At 33.3% G+C, this 17736-nt stretch overlaps 1 protein-coding gene across 1 annotated transcript in view; it reads left to right on the top strand.

Annotated features, from left to right (window-relative positions):
• Nucleotides 1-17736, top strand: part of LRP1B (LDL receptor related protein 1B) — a 1366825-nt gene that overhangs the window by 1130503 nt on the left and 218586 nt on the right. Inside the window, exons 59-61 of the mRNA XM_058664204.1 lie at nt 2145-2230; nt 8699-8821; nt 11357-11538. Of these exons, the coding sequence (XP_058520187.1) occupies nt 2145-2230; nt 8699-8821; nt 11357-11538 (391 nt within the window). The remainder of the gene's footprint in view (nt 1-2144; nt 2231-8698; nt 8822-11356; nt 11539-17736) is intronic.

The raw sequence follows: 17736 nt of genomic DNA, 5'->3' as shown, positions 1-17736 counted from the left end.
TTTAAAAATGTATACCTTATGTATAGGAAATTTAGTTTCTTTCAATTTTCCATTTCCCTGGCATTTTTTTCATGAAATACTAAAAATATTGATACTTGTTTGGAGATCCTTATGTTTTCTCCCAATGTACTTGTTTTGGCCAGTTCCCTGGTTGGATTTTTCTTAATAACTTTAGAAAGGTGAGATTGGATAAGATGTGAAATCTCAAAAACAGTCATTTGCTACATAGTTTAAAAATTTTATAAGTGATTATACTGTTGAGATGAATGTAACTGTTTACAGTCTGTAGTTTTTCCATTTTCCAAAGAAATGGAGAACTGATAATAATTTCAATACAAGCATAAATATTTTTGCAAAAGACACTAAGATTCTGAACTGAAAAATTTTTAAAGAAAAGAATTGTATACGTATTGAGGAAGATTATGATTAAATTTATGCGTATAAATGTAGGGCTATATTGACAGGGATGTTGAGAACCCTTAAACTTGCAGCCAGTTCTACATTGAGGAAAGCTCAAGTCTCCATTTTGTCCCAACAGAAATTCGTAATGATTCATTAGAGATTTTGCCATGAATGATGAAACATGGAGTCAAACATCTTTCATATGATAAAAGATAATTGAATGTTATATGTACTTGTATTACATATTAACTTTGAAATTGAAAGACAAGGAGAATAAGGTAATTGCATAAAATAAAAATTAAGTACAAAATGTAGATTTACAATAAATCATTTATAATAATATCATATTACATAGTAAATTTTAATGTATTTGAATCAGTTCCAACAAGATTAAATTTGCTTACTTAGAAGATGAGTATATGAATGTGCATTAGAAACAAAGTTGGTTTAAAAATGAACAAAACACTAAATGAGCAAAGGACTAAATCTAAAAATGAGCTGGCATGAAGGCTCAGTGTTTAAATCTTTGCCTTGTAAATGAGCCAGGATACTATATAGGCATTGGTTCATGTCCCAGCTGCTCCGCTTCCCTTCCAGCTCCCTGCTTTGGGCCTGGGTAAGTAGCAGAGAATGGCTCAAAGTCTTGAGACCCTGCTCCCGAGGGAACCGTGGGAGAGGCTTCTGGCTCCTGGCAGTGGGTCAGCTCTGGCTCTGGTCTTTGTGGCCACTTGGAGAGTGAATCAGTAGACAAAACATCTTTGGTTTTGTATCTCCCTCTGTAAAATCTACCTTTCAAAAAAAAATTTTTTTTTTACAAAATGAGCAAATTGTACTGAATTTAACCAAGAGTACACCATTTGAGGGTATAACTAAATGTTACTGTAAGTATTACCATATGTAAGTAATCAAATACCTGTTTATAGAAATAAGTTGATTTTGCCAAAATATTTAGCTATGTTCTCATTAAGAGTTCATTTTGCATGCAAGTGAATTCTGAAGAGAAATCCTAATGAAAGGTTTGGAGGCTCTTCCAATACACTGAGGATGATAAGGCCTTTACCAAACTATTTTCTAGCTTCTTGACAAAAGAGGTACTAAAACACATTCCGCAAGTGTATAGAGCATGATAAACTGTCATTGAGGGACTGAAGTATTGTGACAGTATATGAGAAAACAGCAGAGGCGGAAGGGTGGAAGGGGAAATTCTTGAGCCTAAGGAACTGCATCATGAAAAATGAAGACGATAAAAAGAATATTGTGAGATTTGAAAAAATGGAAACTAATAAAGACTTTAGAAGCTGGAGTTCAAAAATTCTTCAGAGAATCCTGAAACAGGTGGCCGGATGATCGACCTAAAATGAGACCTAGGGTTTCATTCAGATCACTGAGAGCTTTAGCTGGTTGGTCACCAAAAAAGATTTCCTGACTGTATGACTATTTAGCTATCCTTTTGATTGGTTTAGATTATGTGAACAAGCTGATGGTAAAAGCAAATATGCTTCATTAATTCCAAACAAATAATCTGAATTTCCAAGATCCCTCAAAATAAAGGAAAGATGCATTTAGAATTATTTAAATGTTCCTATTCTTTCTACATGAGTGCTGCCTTTTCATTCTAAAACCATGCTGCTCAATATGAACTTTCATACATAAATTTACATCACTGTTATGTTAATCTGAAGCTAAGCCAACTAAGATACCATGAATATTAAGCCTACTATTTCTTATGTCTTGATGTTTAGATGAAGAACCATTTCTAATTCTTGCTGATCATCATGAGATCCGGAAAATTAGCACTGATGGCTCCAACTACACACTTTTAAAACAGGTATGGCAAACCGTGGATGATTTCATACCGTTTAGCATGGCAATGCCAAGTAAGCATTATCATTTCAGAAATACCCAACAATTAAAATTTATGGAAACATGTATTTATGAAAACAGACTTACACATGTTTAGCATCACAATAGCTTTTGTTAAAGATGAGGCAACACTACTCCTCAATTGTCCTATAAAAATGAAAAAAATAAGTGCAAAGAGATAATTATCTTAAGAAATATGATTTTATATAGAAAGAATAAAATTCTCTTTTAATGTGTTTTGTAGATTGGCCGAATTGTATCTCCACCTCCTGCACTTTCATTTCAGTGCCATTCCTTCTCAAAAATTCCAATTTCTTATCCATAGACTCAGGAACTAAGCCAGGATTAAAGAATTAGCAAGAGAGTGACACAGTAATTGGGACCCCGGAAGGGTTTGAGGCTGTAAGGTAACATGTGGTCCACTGTATGTGTTTCCTGCATTAGTCGCGTCTACTTTGATAGCATGTAGGGGGATTATTCTGGTGTTTGGGATATGGTGTCAGATGTGAAGACTTATTTATTCTTGGAAAGGTAGATTTAAAGAAAGAAGAGACAGAGTGAGAACTCTTCAGTTCACTGTTTCACTCCCCCAAGTGGCCATAACAAGCCAGAGCTGAGTCAATCCAAAGCTTCAAGTCAGGAGTTTTTTTTTCCAGTTCTTTCATGTGGATGCAGGGTCCCATGGCTGTGGGGCATCCTCCACTGCTTTTCCAGGACACAAGCAAAGAGCTGGATGGGAAGTGGAGCAGTAGCGGACGTGAACTGGCATCCATATGGGATCCTGATTTTTGAAAGGAGAGGATTAACAAATCCAGCCTGTGGGCTGAGCCCAAAATATGTGATTTGTTTAAAATATTATGACTTCCATTTTTCATTAGGTTAAAAAATCTATGAAACGCTTTGTAAACTTTTTTCTTTCTGCCTGTGTTGCAAACAGCCTAACACCAAATCAGTTTAACTAGACTGATTATTCCCTGGACTAGAAAAATCACACAATTAGTTGTAGTGTGTTATTAGTTGTCAGGAGAAACATCTGTTTCAATATTTATTGCACCTGCTCTATTCCATTTTTTCTGCATATATAGTAATAGTATTATGAGAGTCTGTTGTCATGTAGCAGGTTGAAACCTGTCTTGCTAACCCGACATCTAAATCTCAGGGTGTAGGTTTCAGTGCTGACTACACTGCTTCTAACCCTACCTCCTATTAATGCACCTGGGAAAGCAACAGAGAATGACCCTAATGCTCAGGTCCTGGCTCCCCCTCTCCCCCATAGAGATCTAGAGAGTTTCCTGCTTCACCCTGGCACAACCTGGAGAAAGAAAGAGCACAAGCTGTCATGTGTAGATTTAAAATGCCTGCCATGCCCAGGGTTGGTCCAGGCCAAACCTGAGAGCCAGAAACTGAATCCAGGTCTGCCATATGGGTAGCAACCACTGCGTGCTGCTGCAGAGTCTGCAGGAGAAGGCTGGAGCCAGCAGCAGCAGTCAGATATAAAAACTAGAACTCCAGGATGTTAACTGGAGCCTTAAGCATTAGGCCAAATGCCTGCCCTATTTGTAGGGGAAGAATTTCAGATGATTTTCACAGGAACATTGTGTCTATGGAAGGGAAGAAAGGGAGAGAAAAACGTGGAAGTTCATGAAAACCTGAGCACTTTTGTGTTTGTATGACACTTGAAAATGGTGACCACTGATTGCGGAATTAGAAACACAGAGTACTAAATACTAGCTTTATATCCTGTTCTGCTGGTGAAATGTTTAGAACATACAGTGCCTCTCAATGAACATGTTTATAAGCATAATATTTCATCATAGCATTATAGAAGTTTTAAGGAGTTAAACCGTTTTCCCCTTCAAGAGTCTATTTACATAAGTAAAATGAGGTAGACCATATAAGTTATTATCTTTCCACATGTTCTCTCCTCAAAAATAAATGAAAAGATTGCACCCTTGTCCTCATTTTTCATGTTTTCATACAGCTCATTAGAAAAGACGATTTGCCCTGATGTCATGAATCTTTTCTTTGTTTTATTCAGCAGTAATCTCATGAAGCTTCATTGTAAAAAAAAAAAAAAAGCGTAATAATGGTTGGATATTGTTTTCTTACCCAGTATATCTGAAACTGTGGGGATAGCTAGGCTACCCATAAATCAAATCTTGGACCACATTTAGAAAATGTGCTATAATACCACAAGTTTTAGGAATGATAATTAATGAAGTAGTTCTCAAATAGCTTATCCAAGTCAATTTTAGCCATGCTTTTAGTCCAGCAAAATTGAACAGAGGGAAAAGAATCCCACAATTTCCCAAATTAATCACCTAGATAAAAAGATTGGAAAACTTCAGCCACAAAAATGAAGGAAATAGTATTTTGATGAAACCCATTTTCAACTCTAAAACCACTGGGATGGCTCTACTTTTCAGACATTATTTTTACCCTGCTCCTGGCTGTTTTAATGTTCCTTGCATGAATCTGTAAAGAGAGCATTGCACTGTTTTCTGTTGGGATTAAGCGTAAAGCTTTTGAAAACCACCAGCTTGGCTAGATGGATATATCAGACTTTGGTACCTCAATTCCACTGCCTTTAGAGCTTTCATTTGTTGTAGGTGACTTGCTAAATTTGGGGTTTGATTTTCATTATCTAAATTGATTATTGTTATGAAAGGAACAGGGTAATTCTGCCAGGCCTAGGGATTGTGGGGAAATCATAACTAAAGTTGGAGAAACATTTCTGCCTGCCTTTTCCCTATAAAACTTTCAAATGTAACCATCTGAATTGCAAAACCATCACAGAATCTTAGCCCATTTACATTATTCCTCTGGAGAGAAAAGCATTTGAACAGAAAGAATATTGTAGACTAGTATTAAAATGAATTTACTCAGCTCTCTACATAACTTGTCTGGAATGCATTCAACTTATATTTTAGGTTGATTTAATTTGATTTATTTTGCATAGAAAACTTCCTTGAGATGTACAGTTAATTGTACTTAAGATATTCTGTAACTTTCATGTGAAGAAATATTTAATGCAGCTTTTTAAACAATCTGATTCTCAGTTGCCTTTTCAAAATATTAATAGTCATTTTTCTTTATTAATAATGTCAATAAGAAGCATACTTTCATTTGTTAATTTGAGGTTAGTGAATAAATCATAGCGAGTCATGTTTCTTGCCTTGTGTCTCCTGTTTATAATCAGTGGCATAGAATTTGGTGGAATCGAACTATTTTAGATTACTTTGATATTCCAGAACTCAAGAGATTGAAAATATTAAGTTAAAAAGAAGTGTGAGTTTTAAACCTACAGTGCTAACACCATTTAATGCTAAACTTTGGCCCTACTGAATGAAAAAGGAAAAAAGTCAATGAAGCAACAGAATTTTCCAGGACCTTAAGTAACTTGCTTTTTTTATTTTATATATATATATATATTTTTTAATTCATTAATTACATTGTATTTGTTTCATAGGTACTGGGATTTCCCCCACCCCTCCCCACACCCTCCTCCCATGGTGGATTGCTCCACTTTGTTACATGACCACAGTTTAAGTTCAGTTGAGATTCCCTCACTGCAAGCATATACCAAACATAGAGTCCAGCATCTTACTGTCCAGCCTAGTTCAATGGCTTCTTAGGGAGACCCTTCCAATATACCATCAGCAAAAATTTACATGGTTATGGAATTAATTGACATAACAATGAGTAACCAATATAAGTAACTTGCTTTTATACCCAGGCTTTTCTTTGCCTAGTAGATCCTCAGTAAGACATACAATTTAAACAATAATCATTTAGCTATTGCTGCAATCTTATAAAAAATGGTGAACCTACAACAGTGTTACTTTTATTACTGTTAAATCCTGAGTTTTGAAAATAGATGTGGGGAATAAACTCAGGCCTGGGAATTACTGATTTTCCTTTTGCTTTCTCTCTCCCAAACCTGATCAATGCAAATAAAAGCACCTGGCTCCTTCAAAAGGCTAACCTTCATGCATAGGACAGTGGTGCTCTACAGCTTGAGCCTTAATGCCCGGGTGCATGTTGATAGAAGCCAAAAATTCATAGATAAAAATATATGACACAGGCATCTTCGGGCTTTGTCTAATGTCTATAATATCAATTATTTCCTAACTCACAAGAACCAATATGTTCGTGCACTACTCCTGTGTTCAATGAGTTAACACAATTGTAATTGTGATCCCAAAGTTTTTAGTCTGTTTTTTTTATTAAATTTATTCATTAATTACATTGTGTTGTAATTACATAGAATCTGGGATTCTCCCCCCTACACTCCCCCCATGGTGGGTTCCTCCACCCCGCTGCATAACCATAGTTCAAGTTTAGTTGAAATTCCCTCCCTGCAAGAATCTGCCAAGCATGGAGTCCAACATCCCATAGTCCAGACAAGTCCAACTACTTATTGGGTAGACCCTCTCTGGTCTGAGGGCAGAGTCAGCAGAGTATCTTCCCGGTCAAATAAAAGCACTAATATACCATCTGCAACAATTAACATCGTTATGGAATTAATTGACATGATATTGAGCAGTCAACATGTTAAAAATAAATGCGATTTCTTAACCACTTTCTGTGACCCCCCCATTCACAGTTCAATTTTAGTTTATATACTACAAATGACATAATATCCATAACATAACATGATATGCTTAACATCATATCATATTAAATTAAGGCAAACATGTGGTATCTAACCTTTTGGGATTGGTTCATTTCCCTTAGCATTATGGTTTCCAGTTTGGCCCATTTGGCCACAAAGAACTGCATTTTGTTTTTTTTAATAGCTGAGTAGTATTCCATGGAGTAGATGAACCATAGCTTTCTTATCCAATCCTCTGCTGATGGACATTTTGGCTGTTTCCATGTTTTTGCAATTACTGATTGTGCTGCTATGAACATAGGAGTGCATGTTGGTTTCTCATAAAACAAGTGTTCTGGATATATTCCTAGGAGTGCTATAGCTGGGTCATATGGTATGTCGATTTTGAGTTGTTTGAATATTCTCCATACTGATTTCCATAGAGGCTGTACCAATCTGCAGCCCCACCAGCAGTGGAGTAGGGTTCCTTTTTCACCGCAACCTCGCCAGCAAGTGTTGTTGGTGTTTAAATAGTAAATGTATGAACCCTGAAAAAAGTCAGAAGTAATCTATCTACTAATAAATCATTTGAGCAACTCCACAGCTAAGAAAATTCCCAAATCCTATATATATAGGCTCAAACTAAACCACAGGCCTAACAGATGAAAATAAATAAATGTATTTACATACATATATGTGTATAAAACATCCAAAGCACACCAACTAGATTTGTGCTGTACTTGTTAACTGCTAAAAAGCAGTGAATCTGGAGGGAATCTGGAGGGAAGCATTCCTTCAAACAGCCAGCATGTGAAATAGAAAGATGTTGATTACTCAGTTACCCTTTAATAAATTCTTTATCTAAGGTTGTAATGTTTAAATGCCAGTGTAGGGGCTGGTAATATAGTATAGTGGGTTAATCCTCTGCCTGCAGTTACAGCATCCAGTATGGGCATGGGTTTGAGTCCCAGCTTCTCTGCTAATGGCCAGGGAAAGCAATAAAAGATGGCCCAATGTGGGAGACCTGGAAGTAGCTTCTGACTCCCAACTTTGGACCAGCCCAGCTATGGCAGTTGCCTCCATTTGCATAGTGAACCAGTGAGGAGAAGATTGCTCTCTCTCTCTCCCCCTCTCCTTCTCTCCCTATTTTTCTCAATGTTCTCTCCTTTTCTCTCTTTAGCTTTATCTTTCAAATTAAAAAATAAAAAGAAATCTTAAATATCGAATATGACACTTTTATCAGAAGGGCACATGAAGGGAAACTCATTGATGTTGTTGGGAAAAGAACAGTAGGAGAATTATTTCCAAACTTCAATAAAATCGTTAGATAGTTTTGTAGAACTTACCTGAAGTCACTGAGTATTTCCCAATGCTATAAGTTAAATGTATTCTGTTTACTACTTTCAAGAGTAAAATGTTATAGCAAAAAATGTATATTCTGTTTTATCTAACCTGGTATTCCTTAACTATTTTCTTTGTAAGATATTTGTGTTTTTTACTTTACTGGGCTTTTATTAATACCACTGTAAGCATTTGAAGACTATTGTGGCCTACTTGAAGAACATAGTTTATAATAAATTATGCATAATGTTAAGTATAAATGTGGAACAAATGTGAACATAGGAGGATTTAAAAATATTCATTAATAAATGCAAATAATAGCAATTGACATTTGAAAAGAAGTAATCCTAAATGCTTTTTATGCAATTCATAAATATTAAGAGAGTGTAATAATATTAACTATTTACATTTAAGGGGGATAATGGTTCTCATGGATCCCTAAATATTTAAAAATAGATTTTTTAACTGCTGTTGAGAATATATTCTTTCTGTTTTTAGGGATTAAACAATGTCATTGCTATAGACTTTGATTACAGAGAAGAATTCGTCTATTGGATTGATTCCAGCAGACCCAATGGTAGTCGCATAAATAGGATGTATTTAAATGGAAGTGATGTTAAGGTAATTATTAATGCAGTGATGGGATGATTGAATATATTATTGGTGTAATTGAATAGAACAGAAAATATTATTTGATGAGAGTGGTAATAGTGCAAGACTACAATGGCTTGCTTTCAAAGTTGCGGTTGTATTGTGTAAGCTAATAACTGCTTGAAGTATGCCATTTAAGGATTTTTATCACTAAGTTTCATTGTAGCCACTAATGCTTGCAGTAAGAAACTTTAAGTTAGTAAATTTGAAACCTTTTTCTCAACCATAAAAAGATGTGATAGGTTTTTTCAGGTTGAATATTAATTTTTGAGATCCAATTTTATTCATTCAAGCAGAAGGGAAAATTGGTTATGAGAATTTATAATTGAGAATAAAAAATTTCAGGGCATAGATTGACATTATAGCACTACTAAATTTAACCTCTTGCAGATGAAAATAATTGAGTGAATTTGTTTAAAACCTTGAATGTCCTGGTAAGATAGCATCACAATTAAATACATTTTACCTTTTAGTATGAGCTGTTTTTAATTTTTAATGAATTTATTTATACTGGATATATCCAGTAGCATGTATTATAAAACATTTTAAAATCAAATAACTTTCCATAGTCATTTAAAATAACATACAGATTTGGGGGTGGGGAGGAGCTATCCATTTTGAAATATTATGAAATCTTAGCATGTACCTGTATATTACAAGAATAAGACTGAGTTAGATTCAGCTGACTCAAAATTATTTTAATAATCGTCTGAGCAATGCCGTATCAGTTTGTAGCAGTAATACACAGAACGATTTGTATTAATCCAATAGCTTGATAGAATAAGCAGTTTTTCATGAATGATGTAACTCTATGACAATTTATTTTAAAAATGTGAAAGTAACAGACTTGATATATATTTTTGCTTAACTTTATGTATTTAGAAGGTACTCTAATATTTTTAGTGCATGCTGTTTCTATTGAATTACTGTTACTGCTCTATTGTTGAAATCATGGCACAACAAAGTGCATATTTCCTTCCCTTGCATTATTAATTAACTGATTTTCATTTATGCCGTCATTCATGCTAATTTTCTACATTTAGAATTTCAGTATAAAAGAAGTGAATGTGATGTAACTCCACATAGTAGCTTAATATAATTATGCCAATATTTATATTATATAACTATTAAGGAAATTATAAGTATGAAATTTTATTTAGTTCCTTATAAATAATTGTATAACTATGTTAGAATTGTATAGTACTTCAAAAACAGTCACAAGTCGATCATTCTGCTATGTAACTGTATCCTTGCATTGTATGTAGAAAGTCCTGCATCCTAGTGTCAAGATATATTTAGCAGTTTCATTGGGAATCCATCTTTTATTTAGAAGAAAAGATACATACTGCAATGTATCTTCACTTCTTATACAGTTTCTGTAAGTGAATATATGCACAAATCAGTAGGAAGAGGGGAAATGGGGTAGTGAGATGAGAAATCACTGAGCCTGTGGAACTGTATCATAAAAATTTAAAAAAAAAATTAAAAGTTAAAAAAATAGGCAAGAACAAGGCCAGAACATTGGGCATTAGGATAATCTTCTGACCTAATAAAATAAATTATAAAGTGAAGCAATAAAATCCTATAGCCCAGCAAGGTATACATAACAAACAATTGTTAATTTGTGTTTCCAAATACCCAGTAGAGAGGGTTTTGAATGTTCCCATCACAGAGAAATTGAACACTGTAAGGTGTCTCGATATAGCAGTTATCATGCTCTGATTATTTCACATCGTGTTGGAGCACTAAGATGCTGTACCCTGTCAATTTGTACAATTACTATGTGTCAATTAAAAACAAAAATTGCAAAGAAAACACAGAAATAATAGTTACAAAACAGTCTGTTGGATTCTCAGCTGTTTTCAGTTTTCAATATTTGTCTCACATAGTCTTAAAAGCTATAAGAACTCAGAAACCTGTCTCATAAATAAAGAATAATCATCATTTTATCCCTATCATATTTGTACAGTTAATTACATTTCATACTGATGGATGAGAATTGCTAATTACTAATAGCTGTTATATATCTTTACTTCCCTTTGTCTTGATTTAAAATACATAGTATATTCTTATTATTTGCATTTTCTTCTCTCATTCCAGTTACCTTAATATGGCAGGAATAGTTGGGAGTGTGGTGGATGCTTTGGCGATTTTCCAGTACCTAAGATCAGTAATTTATTCTGTGGACAATTGTTACACAGAAATTCACCACAAATTCTAACACAAGTAAAAAAACATTAGTGAAAAAGTGCTCATTACTGTATGGCTATCCAAGAACTTTGATTTTTAGGTATTTTTTCTTAAATGTGTGGGTCACATATAGGGGATTGCACATGTTAGTCATTTTATCACAAATATGCATTAATATTGTGGTTGACAGTGTTCTTATTTAAATTCATTTATGATATTTAACTTGTGTTCAGTAGTCTGCAGAGTGAGGAATTGCTCATTTTTTGTGTGATATTCACAATAATTAATTCTTAATTTCTTTTAAAATTTTGGTAGGTAGTCCATAATACAGCTGTCCCTAATGCACTTGCTGTCGATTGGATTGGAAAAAATCTGTACTGGTCTGATACAGAGAAAAGGATCATCGAAGTATCCAAGCTCAATGGCTTGTACCCCACTGTCCTTGTCAGCAAACGGCTAAAGTTTCCCAGGGACCTGTCTTTAGATCCTCAAGCTGGGTGCGTAACAAATATGACAAACTCAAAACAATTGAGGCTTCAGCTTGCATTCAGTGTGGTAAATCTAGTTCGAAAGGTGGTTCATGTGGAAATCTAGTGTAATGATTAAATGAATCGAAGTTCTGAGAAACCCAGACCAATAATATGACTATCACATGGAAAGACATAAACTAAAATCAGTACATTGTAACTCTCTACAAAGTTCCAAAACGACTCTTGGTGCAATGAATACATACCTTAAATGTCACTGATTTTGATGCTTTTAAATTTTGGAGATAAGGCAGATTAAGAGCGAAGTTTCAGATCGTGTTTTACAATGTTTATTGTAGTGACAATTATGGGTGTGTATGATAAAGTTATTTCACAACACTTTCAACAGAAGATGTGAGGAGAAGCTTTGGATCATGTATGGTAAGGTTTATTATCACAGGAATTGAAGAGGAAAAAAAAGTGAAGATATGGGAAAACTTTCATGTTTCACTGTGTTTTGTGAATATTTCATTAAGAGAATCTGGAAAAGTCTTCACCAGGTTTAATGAAAACTGGGAGATTTAAATGAGAATAAACACATAGCAAGGTGGCAAAGCTGCCTCACTTTCAATTATGTTGTTCTAGTTGATAAATTATGCCCTTTCATCCTTTTATGCTATCTATAATGATTACATATTCTCAAAATATGTTTATATAAGTCAAATCTATGCAACATGTTTGTTAAATTGAAAGATTTAGAAAAGTTTTATCTTTAAAATAAGACATCTCACTGTTGCAGGTATAGGATAACTGTTTTACTCTGGCTGAATCTCCCATGTTTAAAATTAGTGAAGTCATCATGTCAAAATATAGTTTGGAGCCTAATTTTAAACATTAATTTGTTTAAAGTAGTACCTAAGGAGACTTCCACTAAGAATGAATTTTTGTTTACAGGATAAGTGCACATCTAATCATTTTACTATATAATTATATAATCATTACATTTTCTTTATTTTTCTATGCCATTACAAAATAGTCCTAAAGTAGCACCTATTATATTTTAATGAAAATAGTGCTAACGAGAGAGTTTGTTACTATAGAAATTTAAGGAAATAATGACAAACTGCACTAAATTTAGCTGCCACTTTCATGTATTCGCATGCAGCTATTCTAAATATTTGTTATTCTTCAGAAAGTGTTTTTAGTGTTTAAACAATTGTCCTTTTCTTCCAAATCAACATAACTGACTCAAATTCTCATTTCTTCTACTTGAGATACTTTGCTTTGCAATGACAGACCAGCATATTTGCTAGCAAAGATTTTGGGGGATTTTGCAAAGGCTATATTGTAGCTGAGTATTTCCTTATGTCATGGTTATCACCCTGATTGATTGCAAGCATGCATAAGTTATTCCGCACATAAAAATCCTTACACTGCAAATGTTGATTAAAACTTCAAAGCAACCGATTATTGTAGATGTTTTTAAGACTTGATTTCCTTTTAAATTAATATTAGGATTCTGGTATGAATATGGCATATTAAAAAAAAAGAAACATAAAAACTAATTCTTTTTAGTGAAGCAATTGAAGCCACCATCTTAGTAGATAAAATCTGGTGGCTCTTCTGCATTCTTACTCCTTCCTTGCTTCCCTGAATAGGCCAGTAGGCAACTTAGAGTTCTAGCTTTTATGAGATGAACTTTAGTTTGTAACTGCAAAAAAAAAAAAAAAAATGGTACAATCATGCCCCAAAATTGACAGTTTACATTGTAAGATTATTTAATAAAAAATGCATTTTATCTTCATCAGATCACCATGATTAGGATATATTCTGAGTATGCCATACTTAACTCATATTTCTTTTTCAATTCTGGGTGTTTTTTTATCTTAATATATGGGAAGGGACAAAGTAAAATAAAAAATAAAAATCATTTTATTGCCAATAATACTGAAACTTCCAAATTTTAAAAAAGTAACATGGACAGAGAATGTCTATATTTTAATAACAGTGTGTTAATTATAATGTCTGTTTTTATCTGGTAGTTAGTAAGAGTGATAAAGAAGATATAGTGGACAAATCATCTTTCTGGCTATTGCATTTAAGCTCAGTTAAAATTTTAATTTTTCCAGCATCAATAGAAGTTTTATGTGTTCATTTTTTTTTTGAAAGCAGAGAAGAAGAGGACACTCTTCACCCTTCTGATGTACTTGCTGAATGCCCGTAATAATTGTAACTTCTCCAGCTAAAGCCAATGAGCTAGAACTAGATTTAGATCTTCCACAGGGTGGTAGGTTTGAGCGTCACCCCCTGTCTCCTAGAATGGGAGCAAATGGGATGCTGAAAATGAAAGTAGAGCAGGAACTTAAACCCAGGAATTACTGATGTCCTGCGTTTTAACAATATCAAACACTGCCCCTTATTTCAATTACTTCCCAATTTGTTATCTGATACAGTCTCAAAATTAGGGTTCTAAATGATCATAAAATTTGGATAATTAAAATATATTCTAGTTAATAATATTAAAATAATCATTAATACAAATCTTATATAAATATATCAGTAGAAAACCAAACCAATGTGAAAATTGTGCTGAGAATAACTTTATCCTTTTTATAACTGATATGCCATTTTAGGCTATCACAACAAGGTTCATAATGATGTTAATGTGAACGTGTGATGTGCTTGAGTAAGCAGAAAATTGATTCATTTACTTATTTATTCTACTCATATTTCTGCAGCATTTTTGAATATATGACACTCTTCTAGATAGGAGTAAAAAAAATAAAAGATGCAGTATCTGTTTCCAAGTATTTCATAATCCATGTTGGCAGATATATAAATAATTACAGTATAAAATCGCTTCTGACAGAAAAAATAGAAAATATGTCCATCTCAACTGGCATCATCCTGGACAAAACTCATAGGGTTCAAGGTAGCAAGATGCTGCCATGCATTTCTGTGTGGCGTATCTTTCTGGCAAAATAAGCAGGCTTTCTGGGAAAGCATAGAAACGTAATAGTGTGGCTTCTAATGAATTGCCAGGTACTAAAATGACAGGAAAATATCGACATGTGAGTGATGAATAAATTCACTTTGCAGAGATGAAAAGAACTAAGAGTAAGTCAAAACTCAACATAAATCAAACAAAAGTGAACAAATCTTATAAGGCTTCTAACTTAAGAAAGCATAAATAGACACATAATTTTACCCAGAATATGATAAAACGGAAATTGTTAATTTGAATACCTATTGGGATGCTTAATTCTCATATAACATCAATTATGATGAAGAAAATGCAATTTCTACAGTACTTGTAGATTAGAAAGCATCATTATAGTTTCAGCAACTCAGATACCTATAGTATTTATCCAGTCTCTGTATTATATATAAGAACATTTGGGTCTTGGTGCAATGGCTTAGTGCTTAAATCCTTGCCTTGCAAAGGCACCAGCATCCCATATGGGTGTCAGCACATGTCCAGGGTGCTCCACTTCGCTTCCAACTCCCTACTTGTGGCCTGGGAAGCAGAAGAGGATGGCCCAAATCCTTGGGACCCTGCACCCTTGTGGAGAACTGGAGGAAGCTCCTGGTTCCTGGCTTTGTATCAGCCCAATTCTGGCTCTTACAGCCACTTGGGGAGTTAACCAGCAGATGGAAAATCTTTTTCTCTCTCCTTCCTTCTGTAAATTTGCCTTTCTGATTAATAATAATAATAATAGTAATAGTAATAACTATATGTTAAGGAAAAGGAACATTTGGCCTCAAACTAAGTGATTTTTAAAAACCATTTTGATAGTAATATATTAATTTATGTATTTAACCAAATTTTTCATCTTTTTTATTCTTATTCTTTTTGTATCACAATAAGGTTACTTGTAACACAATGATGTTGAATTACAAATGTGTTTCTTAGGAGTCATCCAAGCAAGTGCTATGAGGGAAAAAAAAAACCACAAATCTTTAACTTTTGTGTTTTAGCCAACGACTACCAAAAACCTGCACATTTAGTACATAATATGAGCCTTTTGAAAAATGAAGAAGTAAGGTGATATCATTACTAAAATGCTTATCTTTAAATTTTCATTTATTTTTCTTGATGTTAGTAAATTCACAAGAAACATAAGAATAAGTAGAATTTTCAGCTTTAAAGATATAATTGAAAACAGTTGAGAGACATTTTAAATGTACTGAGTGATTATATTCACTATTGCCAGAATGGATAATAATGTAGAAAATTTAGAAAAATGTATTTTATGTTTCTGTATATTGGCCTATATTGGCGCTTATTTTTAGAATGTTCCTTTGCCATTTTTCTAGTTGCAGTATACACCTATTTCATATAACCATAAATATATCCCTTGCAGTGTAAAACATTGTAAGTGTTCACTGTCTTTTGAAGTTGTAACATTTGACTGTTTAGTATAAGTATCTCTCTAGCTCCATATAGAAAGTGAACTTCTTTAATAAAAACACTATTACTTAATCTCTTTGCACCTAATACAAAAACAATGTGAAGACTGTTGAATCAGGTAATAGGTGGTTAACTAAATGTACCCAGAGTATGCAGAATCATTATGGAAGTATTATACTTGTTCAAATGCACAAACTAAGACATTGTTATGTAAATCACATAACTCCATGTTTCAGAGAAGAGTCTTAAAGGAATGAAAAATGTGTCAGGTTGAAAATGTAGTTTTCTGTGAGCAAAGATAGTTTATTGAGTTACACACTCCCATTAAAAAAAAAAAAAACTTTCCCTACTGATTTTAAATCTAGGCAAAAGTTGACTTCCATGTTTATAAATTTAGGCAAGAAAGAAAAGAAGATCTGAAAAATATAGATAATCCATTTTATATTTCAAAATCAGAAATAAGTGAAGGTGGAAGAAATTTCTCCAAATCAATTACCTGAAATTAGGAAACATACTAAAAACTAAGAGAAGATGTCTACTTAATTAATGCAGGGAAATACAATGTACCATATTATAATATAAAAAACATCTTTATACTCACAAAAGATCATTATTTTGCCTACAAGAAAACTATTAATTATGTATTTTCCTGATTATAACATATGTGGTATATACTGTTTGAAACTACAGATTCGTACATGTCTTCCTAGTAAATATCATCAAGGGGCTATTTACAATTCTCCTATTCTCTCTGAAGTTTTAATTTTCAATTATAAAAATATTCATATCTAGTAATTTTAAATACTCAATTTTTCAAATTTATTTGCTTTTTTTAAATTATATGAATATCAGTGCAAGATAGAGAGCAAGAAAGCAAGAAAAAGGAGAGTTTGAGAGATTGTCGTCCCATCTGCTTGAGTCAAATTAAAAGCCAGCACTCTGGAATTTTAACCTGATCTCTGATTTAGGTTAAAATATATTTAACCACATTTAACTGACATTTTAGTTATTCAAAAGAAAAATGTGCAAAAATTTCATGCTTTAAAGAAAGCATCACTTTGCAAGAAACTTGGCATATATTATTATTTCATATTTTTGAAATATATTCAGAATTAATACTATGTAGATATAGTACGTGGCAATTTCAGCATTAGCCCATGGAACACTGACTGACTTGGTAATTTTAAAATTACTGTTAATTTGGGAATTCTAAAACCCTGTGTGAATTTTTTCACAAAATTTATATTTTAAGTTTTTATCAATGATATCTTTCTTCAAGTATCATAGTTAATTGAACTTCCATCACATTTTTGGTCATCAAAGAATTTTTCTTTTTTTTAATTAACTGTTTTTGATACAGTTTGGTTGGCATTGGGCTCTCCCTTCCCCCGCACCTCCCCTCCATTCTCCCCTCCAGGTTCACAATATGTGTCTTTCATGAATTTTCCCAAGTCCCTCATGCTGCCACTGGAGTTGTGTCCCGACCATGTAGGAGACTGTCATTTTCTTGTGGGTTCATTCTTGTATCCTGGAGCCCTAAAGTAGGTGCAATGAGGATTAGATCTTCATTATTTTCGGGGAGTAGCAATAACAGTGATAAAGGGGACATTGACCATCTCAGGTGATTATAGAATTTTTCATTTATTTACAATAATTTACTTGTGCTCATGATTTTTATATATATTCAAAATGGATTGTGCAAAAATAATTATATGATGCCAAATTGAATAAATATTTTTTACATAAATCACTGTTTCTTTTGAGCATGCCATTAAAATACTTGAACATAATTATCTCTGACAGATTTTATGAAAATA

The sequence above is a fragment of the Ochotona princeps genome, chromosome 5 (genome assembly GCF_030435755.1).
Source record: "Ochotona princeps isolate mOchPri1 chromosome 5, mOchPri1.hap1, whole genome shotgun sequence".
Lineage (NCBI taxonomy): Eukaryota > Metazoa > Chordata > Mammalia > Lagomorpha > Ochotonidae > Ochotona > Ochotona princeps.
Note: the sequence above shows the minus strand (reverse complement) of the source record. Positions and strands in the feature narration are given on the sequence as shown.